Consider the following 10,795-nt stretch of genomic DNA (forward strand, 5'->3'; position numbering starts at 1 on the left):
TTAGATTATTTTAGAGTGTGTCCTTTCCACTTCTAAAAACCAATGTTACCTGTAAGACAGGATGCGGGGTTATGCCAGCAGCAACCTCGTAGGTCTGGAGTTCACCGTAGTGTTCACCATGTCTCTCAAATGTAAAAGGCCACATGGACTGCTTGGCCTGTGCCAGCAAGCTCTGTGTGACTACACCGTGGAACAGTCACTTCAAAGGTTTTATCTTTATCACTGGTCTTCAGTGTTTCTTATGATGTGTCTCACTTTGACTTGCTTCATTTCCTTATACTTGGAGTTCACTGAACTTTTTGTATATATGGGCTTATAATTTTCACCAAGCTGGAAAAGTTTCAGCTACTTTCTCTTTACATATGTATTTTTTCTTTTTCTTTTTAATAAGATTTTATTATTTTAATATTTATTTGAGAGGTAGAGTTACAGTGAGAGGGAGAGGCAGAGAGAAAGATCTTCTGTCCATTGGTTCACTCCTCAAATGGCTGGAATGGCCAGAGCTGCGCTGATCTGAAGCCAGGAGCCAGGAGCTTCTTCCGGGTCTCCCACGTGGGTGAAGGAGCCCAAGGACTTGGGCCATCTTCTACTGCTTTCCCAGGCCACAGCAGAGAGCTGGATAAGAAGAGGAGCAGCCAGGACTAGAATCAGTGTCCATAGGTGCCACAGGTGGAGGCTTAGCCCACTATGCTACAGCGCCAACCCACATACATATTTTTTTTCTGTGTCTTTTCCCCCTTCCTATCACTCCATTTACTGGTATGTTAAACAGCTTGATAGCATCCCACAGGTGACAGGAGTGTTCTCCCTCTCACTGCTTCATTTTGAATGCTTTCTTTTGCGCATCTTCAAGTTCACGGCTCCTCTCTTCTGCAGCACCTCATCCTCATCAAAATCCCAACAGGTAGTTACAATAGCTGTTGACAAGCGGATTCTAGCATTTACATGGAAATCCAACAGATTTAGAGCCACTGTTGAGTCTGTCCATTGTGTTTTTCAGTTCTGTTATTGTATTTTCCTTCCCCAGCAGTGTCTCCCATTTCTTTCCTCATTACGTTTGTTTTGTTCGTTTCGCTCTACTGTCCTTGAGCACAGTTGTAAGGATCACTTCAGCGTCTTTGTCTGCTGAGTCGTCATCTCTGCCACTCCCAGGTCTGTTTCCAAGGACTCCTTTTCTCCCAACTAAATCATGTTCTCTGGCGTCTTTGCATGCCTGGCTCTCAGACTTTGTGGCTCTTCCGTTTTGTACTGCAGATTTTGTGATATGTCTTCAAACCATCCTGCACTCCTTCCTGGTGCATAGTTCTTTAGGATTCTGTGGGTTTTTTCAAGACATGCTTGCAGTTTTTGCCAGCATCCAGAGCAGCTCCTAGTGTAGGGTTGTTAGCTCCAGCACTAATGGGTACACTTCTGATATCACACGACCTGGCGCCCTGTGTAGTGCAAGCTCTCTCCACTCCTTTTCACCCTTGTGTTTTCGGGTCATTTTCTTCCTCACAGCTGCAGCCAAGGACTCAGGGGGAACTTGATGCAGCTTCCGAGTCACTGAGTCCACAGCTTCCCTCTGCCTGCCCTTCCCTTCCTTCGCTCCCTCCCTCCCTGCCTCTCTTCTTCCTTCCTTCCCCCTTTTTCTGTCTGCAATTCCCCTTTCCCACACTGTGCCCAGCAGAGTGGAGCTCCCTTGGCCTCCCTGCACTCTAGTTTCTGACCCTCATCGTCATGACGCTGGCACCAGGCAGAAAGCTGGCCCTTGTGCACTGACCTCATTGGTCTCCCTTCTCGCAGCAATTCCAGTCCTTCTGCACCTGCTGGAAACTGCTGGTTAAGGTGGTTCCTTTTGCTCAACACAAATTCCTTATAAATATAATAAGGTTTTTTAAAAAAAGATTTATTTATTTATTTGAAAGTCAAAGTTATATATAGAAAGAGGGAGAGATGGTGGGGGGTGGGGGAGAGAGAAAGAAACAGAGAGAGAGAATGAGAATGAACTGAGATCCTCAGAGATCTTCCATCTGCTAGTTCACTTCCCAGATAGGTTGAAGCCAGGGGCTAGGAGCTTCTTACGGGTCTCCCAGCTTCTTCTGGGTCTCTGTTTTGTTTCAGGGGCACAAGGAGAAATCTCTTTAGATACATTTTTAACTTTAAGAGAATTGAGGTAGTTTTTTTCCACTGGCTGAGTTCCCTGGAAATAGATCTTATTGGGCTGCTTAATTATCACAAGGTTTTCATGAATAACTTCAAATCGCTACGATAAACACAAGTTCAAATAATGAAACCCATGGTTTTCTGTAGGAAACATTCAGACAGTTTACCGTAACAAACATTCAAAGCCCGAAGTTCAAGGGGACCCTCTGGGGAGGTGGCTCATAAAGCTTAGACCATCACAGCGAGGCTCCCGCCCCGCCTGGCCCGGAACAATTACAGCAAATATTTAGATAGCGTTGACTTCATCCTCAATGCTCTTACGTATATGAATTCATTAGGAACTTAATTTTATGATGACAAGCTAGAGGAGAAGTTCCAATTAAATTTAAAATGTCTAGTTGCTGGTATATAAATATTTGCTGTTTGCTTCTTCCTCATGTGTGTAAACAAAAGGGGTGGGGCTAACCCAGGGCTTTGCATTCGCAGAGCACCTTGAGCCAACAGTTTCTTACATCAGATTTCTTTCAGGGTTTCTCATTAACTGCCTCTGGAACTTGTAGGTCCTGGCTTCAACTTTATACAGCAAGGTTTTAATGCAAGAATTTGTGGCTTATGATTTAAAAAAAAAGATTTGTTTATTGGAAAGAGTGACAGAAAGCGAGAAGGAGCCTCCATCTGCTGGTTTACTCCCCGCAACGGCCCCAACAGCCAGGAGCTCCATCCAGGTCTCCCACATGGGTGGCAGGGGCTCAAGCACTTGGGCCATCTTCTGCTGCCTTCCTAGGTGCATTAGTGGGGAGCTGGACCCATAACAGAGCAGCCGGGACTCCAACCAGTGCTCCGAGATGGGATGCATCCAGCACCATAAGCCGTGGCTTAACCTGCTGCGCCATGAGGCTGGTCCACCGTTTTTCAATCCTATAGCTTAATCTTCAACCTTCTGTTGGAGTTGTCATGAACAAAGCTGAGATGAATATAGCTGTGCGCGTGGCTGTTCTCTGTCTCCTTCCTGTGGATGTTCCAGAACTGGGACGACCGCCCCAACACGGCTGTCTGGAGAGGCCCCACCCCTCCCTTTCTCCCCCTGCTACCCTGCTGCCTCCTGTCCCCTCCTCTCAGCCCTCTCGGGGGCACAGAGACTCCGAGGGAGAGCTCGAAGGACTGGGACCCCTCATGTGGGCTTTCCTTGTAATGCATCTCCCTCTGGCCCATACCACCTGGCACTGCCAAGGCCCAGGTGATTTGTGACACAACTGAACCCTTCCTGGGGCCGTTGGCTTTGCCACAGTGGCTGGGACATGAAGGCAGTGGAGAATGGGCCAAGGGAGGCGGCAGGTGAAGCCACAGAGACGGCCCAAAGCCCTGCACGGGGCCAGCAATGGAGGCAGAGCAGGCGAGAGAGATTCCCTGCCCATGGCTGCACCCTCCGGCATCCCAGCTCAGGGCTGGGCACAGGTCTAAGGCAGCCCGGCACACACAGAGAAGGAGACCATGTGTGCAGCACACAGCAGGAAGCTGCATGAACACAGGGCGGGGGCGGGAGCAGGGCAGGGGGACCACCTGGGAGCCCCAGCTGCCCCAGGGGCTGGGGGGTCCATGCCCCAGCTCCCCTGCTGGGAGCAGCATAGAGCTATTTAAGGGCAATGGGGCTCTCAATGGGTTTTCAGCTCTCAGACGCCCCTCCCTTAGGCACTGTCATCACCACCTCACACCTGCTCAAACTTAGACACCCTCCACCTTCCCCCGTTTCTTCGCTGGGCATTCAAGACCCTCCATGGTCCAGTCCCCGGAGAATTCTCTGTTCCAGCCAGGCGGTCACCCTGAGCCGCACCTGCTCCCACCTCTTGGCCTCTGCTCCTACCTTTCCTTCTTAGGCTGCCTTCTTCCACCCCCCACCCCCACCCCAATCCTGCCCCTGAGACCTGACCCAGCCCCCACCCCTCCATCTGCTGGAGCCTGTCCCTGCCCGTCATTGGCGCGTGCTGTCTGCACCCTTCGTGCCTCCCTCAGCCCTGTGACCTGACCCCTTTTCACACACGCTTGGCTCATGTCCCCAAGTACTCTGGAGATGGACACAACGAGAAACGGAAGGGCAGGAGCTTTGAGCCTGAGGACCCCCATGCTGGCCACCCTGGGATCCACGGCCCCTTCTATAATCAGGCTTAGCTAGTGTGGTGCTTGGAAGGCGCACGCCCGCAGTGAGTATTAAGGAGCTCGTGTGTGTCTTGTACGTAGTAGGCCCAGCTCAAGCCGTGGGCCGTCTCCTCTCCAGAGCCCGACCCCGTGACAGGTTCCGGCCACTATGGTTGGCTGAAGGCACGTGTTCTGAGACCTCGGTCTCGCTCCACGCTCCAGGCGAGGCCATGGCTGGCACCAGCCTCTCAGCAGCACGCCCTCCCCCCGCCCACAGACCGATTCCTGGAGCTGCACATGTACATGACCTCTGCCCTGGGCAAGAACGACATGAAGGCCATTGGCCTGCAGATGGCCCTCGACCTCCTGGCCGAGAAGGAGAAGAAGGACTCCATCACAGGCCTCCAGACCCGCACACAGCCTGGCCGGCCGGACTGGAACAAGGTAAAGGCAGCCTGCACGGCTTCACCAGCCAGAGGCGCAGCCGGGAGGTCAGGGAACGAGCAGCCAGGGGCCCTGCAGTCACGGGCCAGACAGGATGGCCGAGCGGGCCAGCAAACCCCAGCTCGCTCACAGAGGACGTTAGCCCACAGACCCATCAGGGCCCTGCCAGCCACGGCTCCCAGAGGGAGGAAGCCCAAGAGGACTGGATCCTCGGGAGACATTGAGTCTAGCTTCTACTGTCACCAAGAGGGGAAACTGAGGCCCAAGATGCAAAGAATTGCAATCTTTCCATTTTGTTTCTTAGATTGCTTTGATCATTTTCATTCTCTCCTGAGCAGTCGGGGCATGGAGTTGGGAGCATGTAGCCTCACGCATGTCTGCTACGGCATGCCATTGCTGCCTGCGGTTTGGTGCATATGTCCTCCACGGAGGCAGATCCCAGAGTGCAGGGCTTGGCTCTTGCTTATCTCTGGCCCCAGCCCCTGCCTGAGCTCCTGGGTTGTGTTGGGAGCTGAGCAGCGGCCCTTAAATGAACAGCCAAGGGCGGGCTCTACAGTCAAGCGCAGCAGGTGCATCTCGGGGCTGCACAGTGTCCTCTGTCCATGGGGATGCTCATTGCTGGCACCATCACATGCTCACTTCCAGCGGGCAGGTGTGTGGTGGGCAGGCTGGCCATCCCACCACCCTTCTGTGTTCTCCCCAACCCCGCGGACTGCAGGTGTTCCAGAAAGTGGCCGCTGAGAAGAAGGGCAAGGTGCAGGTCTTCTTCTGCGGCTCCCCGGCCCTGGCCAAGGTGCTGCGGGCCCACTGCGCGGACTTCCACTTCAGATTCTTCCAGGAGAACTTCTAGCCTCTGTGCTCCATGCTCGGCCCCCAGCCCAGACTGTTGGTCTGCTTCTCACTCTGGCACAAGTGCCCCACAGGGACCAGCCTCAGACCACCTGCCAGGCAGGACAAAGCCCAGGGACCACCTGATCCTGCTCAACACGGAGACCCAGGCAAGGGGGCTTCAGTGCAAACTTGCATCAGAACCCGAGGAGGGGCTGGTGCTGTGGTGTAGTGGGCTTACTCTGCCTGTGATGCTGACATCCCACACGAGTGCCGGTTCAAGTCCCAGCTGCTCCACTTCCGATCCAGCTCTCTGCTATATCCTGGGAAAGCAGTAGAAGATGGCCCAAGTGCTTGGGCCCCTGAAAAGTCACATGGGAGACCTGAAAGAGGCTCCTAGCTCCTGGCTTCAGATTGGCGCAGCTCCGGCTGTTGCAGCCAATTGGGGAGTGAACCAGTGGATGGAAGACCTCTCTCTCTCTCTCTCTGCCTCTGCCTCTCTGTAACTGCCTTTCAAATAAATAAATCTTTAAAAGAAAAACAAAAAGAACCCAAGGGATGGGCAGGCCTTGTCCAGCCTGCTGTGCACCCTGGGAAGGCTGTGACTCTGTGATGCCTGAGGCTGGCGGTCAGAGGGGCGTGAAGCACACGGCCCAGGGCCTCCAAGCAAGTACTTCTGCAGCAGCAGCCCCGCCCCTGCCCGATCACCCAGTAACTTGGGAGAGGTACTCCAGCAGCTTCTTAGGAAAATTCCCAGATGTACAGAAAGTGCAAGGAACGGCCCACCGGAAGTGTCACCCACCTGTGAGACGTCTTAGTTAACGCTCTGCCCTAGTGTTTCTTACCCACCAGTCCCTCTCGCACCTGCCAATTTTTCTGACCTTGCTGGTACATTTCAAAGTGGCTGGACCCTTTGCCACTCAGCAGATTTAGATGTAGATTCCTGGGGCCCATGCCCACAGCGTCTGATTGTGCAGGTGTAGGGGATGAGAGCTGGAGTGTGTATTTCCCCCAGATCTGTTCCCACAGGGAGACGGAACAGCATGCCCCCACCCCAGGTGTGTGCCTCAGTTTCTCTTCTTGCTCTTCGTATTGGCCTCCTTGTTCTCTCTCTGGGAATTGATCATTAGGGACCAAGGTAGAGACGGCCTCCGGGTGGGCTGTCGGTGGGGCCATGGGAAGCCATCCGCCTGTCAATCAAGCAGGCTGTGTGGTGTAGCCTTGGCCATCTCTCCCCCTCCTGCCCTGTGTGGCCTCTGTGTCTCTGCCCCTTCCCTCTAGGCCCCTGTGTCCCTGGGCTGCAGCCCTTGTTCACTCCTATCTGGGCAGGAGTGGCCGGCAGCGCGGCACCTGCAGAGGCGCTCTGAGAACGGGCGCGCCGTGGGCAGGGACGGACAGCGCCCGCCCTGCCCTCCCCACCCAGCAGCACATTTCAGTCTGCAGCCAGGCTGACCGGGCCCTCCCCAAAGCCACTGGACTAGGGCAGGTGCCAGGGGCATTGCAGCTGGCACCTTTGTTGTCCATGGACTGGCAGCCCCTGGCGGAGGCACAGGGAGAGAGGCTGGGCGGTGGCCATGGTGATGGCATCACTATTCCAGGTGGGGCTGGGGCGCCAGGAAGAGCCTGCAGGTGGCGCTGATACAAGATGGATGAGTGTGTTGGGGGGACCTCTTCCCAGAGAATAGGGGCCGGGGAAGCTGAAGGGGGCCCTGGGGAAAGGCCAGAGCACCCCAAGGGCTGGGCAGACAGACGTTCAAGTTGCGGGAGAGAGAGGAGCCGGTGGTCAGCTGTCGTGAAGGAAGTAGCCACGCCAGGGTGGTGGGGCAGAACCTGGTCGGGGGTGGGCAAGGAGCCTCCGTCCCCTGGGGCAGAATGCAGACCCGGCTCTGGGGCCTTGGGCCGGGGTCTCTGGACAGGGCTGTGTTTCCTTCCCACTCAGCCCCGGGCAAGTGCCCTCCCCCAGACTTCCCTAGGATTCGAGAGCTCCGTGGGGATCCTAGGCCCTTGGTCCTGACTCTGGGGTGCATGGGTCACAAAGACAGGACAGTCACTAGGGCCCTGGACTGGCATCTCCCCACACTGAGCGCCTGCCCGTCCCCCACGCGCACAAGCACGCCGGCAGCTGTTTGTGCGGAACTGGGTGCGGCGCGGCGAGAGGGAGCAGTGGGAAACATGAACACGGGACTCTAGGAGCCACAACCAGCTCACATGGCTGCCTCCCAACGAGTCGGCAGCCTGGGTCTTCTCTCCAGACTGCGCCAGGTGCCCACGAGAGGGCGCTGCAGAATCAAGGATCGCAGGAGTTTTGTGGGGCCGGGAGGTGAGGCGGGTGCTTAGGGCCAGCGGTGATAGGGGTCGGGACAGTAGGGGTCGGGGCAGGGCCAGCGACAGTGCTTATCTGCGAGGAGCAGCTGAGCCATGCAGGCCGGCCAGGACAGGGTTCCAGCCATCGCGGGTGTCAGGGCGGGCAGCACACGGGCTCAGAGGCCCCTGTCCATCAAGATGCTTCCACAGGGCGAGAACAGAGGAAGCTTGGGCTACCTGCAGAAAAAGAGAGTGCTGGGGGTGGGCTTGTACCCCCCCATCATGGAGGTGGACACCCCAGGGCAGACTTGTGGCCCCCAAATGCAGCACAGAGCGGAGAGGAGTGGGCATAATCTGTCAGTCCCCACCGGCGCAGGGGGCCTATGAAGGGAGTTGTAGTGCCTCTAATTGTCACTTTTGCCTTTGTCCATGCCTTTCTTCGGTAACAACGTGACAGCAGGGCCAGCAGGTGTTAATGAAACAAGGGATTCGGCAGGACCCACCCGGAACACTGCATGAGTGCGGGGGCAGCCCTGGGCGGGGAGGCTGAGGGGCTGTCTCCAGCCTTGTGGGCAAGGTCAACACCAGGGAGGGATTGGAGACACCTGCAGAGACTGGCACCAGACAGACACCTGACGTACAGGTGCACAATGGAAAACGCAGAGCCGGGCACTTGCCTTTGCCGTGAGCTATGCAACCTTGGATGCCTCCAGGGAGCCCTCCGAGCCGGCGCTTCCCCGTCTGCAGCCGTGTGGTGCAGAGTCATTTCTAGAACGCACAGAAATGCCTTTGTGTGCCCTGGAGAGTGGGAGCGGGAGGCGGACAGGGGAAGGATTTGGGTTTTGGGGGTGTGGCGGTTGTTGCTTTTTTGCTCCTCTGTGAAGTCTGTGAGGAGCATTTATTAATTTGATGGGTTTATTTTAAACAGAGGCCCAAAATACAATGTTATGTAAAAGAAAAAGAAAACAAGCAGCAGATGTTTTATATGATCCTATTTGTAAGATAAAAAGAGAGATGACCGTGTCTGTGCCACGTGGGGATAAACAGCTGGCCGCAGGGGGACTTGGGAGGCCACGCCCCAAGGAGGTCCCAGCGGCTCAGGGTGCAGGAGAGGAGGGGGCTTTGCTTCCTGCCTGCTCCGGGTGTTTCTGTGCTACGCAGAGAACAGCTCATGCGGCAAGGTTGTGTGCCTCGCCCTTCGGGTATTACTTGTGTAGCCTGTGCGCTTGCGTCTGGCTCCTGTAACTGTGTAAAGGATGCAACAGAACACAGAGAGGCTCAGCCGTGTTGTCTTGGGGTCGCTCCTTCATTCTCAAGTTCAAGTGTCTAGGACATGGGCTGCAGGAAGAGAGGCTACCCAGACTGAGGACGCAAAGTTGCCGGCCCTGGAAGACCCAAGGATGAGAATAGAAGGCCGGAGCCTGGCGCAGGAAGAATGCAGAGTTCTTGGGCAGATGGGGGAGGGGGAGGGAGGTGGTGTCCACAGGGCTATGGCCAGCGGCCGCCCAGCTGCGCTGGGGTGCAGAGGCTTCGCGGAATAGATGCTCCTCTCATCTTCTTACGATCTGTCTTTACCGTTAGGTGACGCAAGATTAACCAAGAAATCCATCCCCAGGGGAAACACACCCAAGAGTGAGGGCAGAGAGGGCTGGAAGCAGACTGGACTCCCAGGAAGCATCGGCCTCCCAACCTCGCCACCCAGCATGTGCGCCACCTGGGTCCTCCCTGCACCTGTAGCTGGAAAAGAAAGGGATGGAGAGAGAGAGAGAGAGAGAGAGAGAGAGAGAGAGAGAGAGAGAGAGGAGGGAAGGATGGAAGGAGAGAGAGAGGGTGGAGGGAGAGGAGGAGGGGAGGAAGGGAGGAGGGCGTTTCCGCACAGCAGGGAGAAAGGGATGTGCTTTTATTTTTGGTAAAAGAGGAGCCATATTCTGCTCAATGCAAGTTCATACGTGCGCCTGCAGCGTGTTCCCTGGGACTGGATGCTGTGAGCTCTGGGTCCCCAGAGACTACCACAGCATGCCCCCTCCCCACACCTGGCTGGGCTCCGCAGAGGCTTCGGCCAAGGGCGGCAGCAGGAGGGCCCCTGAGCCTGCTCAGCAGGGCATGCCCAGTGCGCCTCACACCCACCCCTTCCTCCTGGGCCCTGCCTTGGATCCGTGCCTAAGTCAGTTTCTGTCAGGTTGAGGACACAACCTCTGCCAGCTGGGGTCCACCCTCCACACAGGTGCAGGACTGGCCGCGCCCCCCCCCCAGCCGGATGACTCCCCTGGCCTGGTACCATGAGTCACCCCCGCCCTTACTCGGGACCCACCGACAGTGGACCCATCCTCAGTGTCATTACCTGGGCGTCTCACTCCTGATGCTCTCAGGCCCCACTTAGCGCCACACCCCTCCCCCCAACACTGTGCCCCTCACACCTTCCCCCACCCCTGACAAATGCCAGGCCTGCCATTTGGAGCCCCCTGCCCACCGCCAGGGCTCCCATCTAGCAAGAATGGACAGCCTCCTCCCTCTGATTGGGCTGTGTGTACACAGGCTGCTTCTAACACGGGTGCTGCACAGTGCTGCATTTACCCAGGTACTTGACTGTGAACTCCTTGAGAGCAGCACACTGTCTCTCTCGGGCTGGGCTCCTGGGAGCCGCTGAGACTGCCCCGCCCCCCCCTTCCTTCTCAAGCCCTGAAGGCTTGGGGCAAGGGGGTGGAGCAGGCAGCTGTCTTCCAAGTCCACTTCTGCAGCCCTGGAAAGAGTGCCCCTCCCCCTCCCCCTAAACCACCCACACTTGCCTTTCTTCCACGACCAGAGCCCAGGTTTGATTTCCAAACCCCACCTGCAGAGTGGAGCTGCCTCAAAGTCACTCCAAAAAGCTGGTGGCAGCTCCTATGCAGAAGGAGGTGGGGGGGCCCATGGTCCCTTGTTCCTGTGTCACCTCCTCCCCCAC

At 56.2% G+C, this 10,795-nt stretch overlaps 1 protein-coding gene across 1 annotated transcript in view; it reads left to right on the forward strand.

The window, feature by feature from the left end:
- The window catches only part of NOX5 (NADPH oxidase 5), a 32,124-nt gene extending 26,024 nt beyond the window's left edge, over positions 1 to 6,100 (forward strand). The window contains exons 16-17 of the mRNA XM_008249804.5: positions 4,556 to 4,722; positions 5,441 to 6,100. Coding sequence (XP_008248026.2) covers positions 4,556 to 4,722; positions 5,441 to 5,572 — 299 coding nt within the window. The 3' untranslated portion in view covers positions 5,573 to 6,100. The remainder of the gene's footprint in view (positions 1 to 4,555; positions 4,723 to 5,440) is intronic.
- Positions 6,101 to 10,795: the final 4,695 nt, after the last annotated feature.

Source organism: Oryctolagus cuniculus, chromosome 12 (assembly GCF_051225735.1).
Source record: "Oryctolagus cuniculus isolate XC-2025 breed Fujian yellow rabbit chromosome 12, ASM5122573v1, whole genome shotgun sequence".
NCBI lineage: Eukaryota > Metazoa > Chordata > Mammalia > Lagomorpha > Leporidae > Oryctolagus > Oryctolagus cuniculus.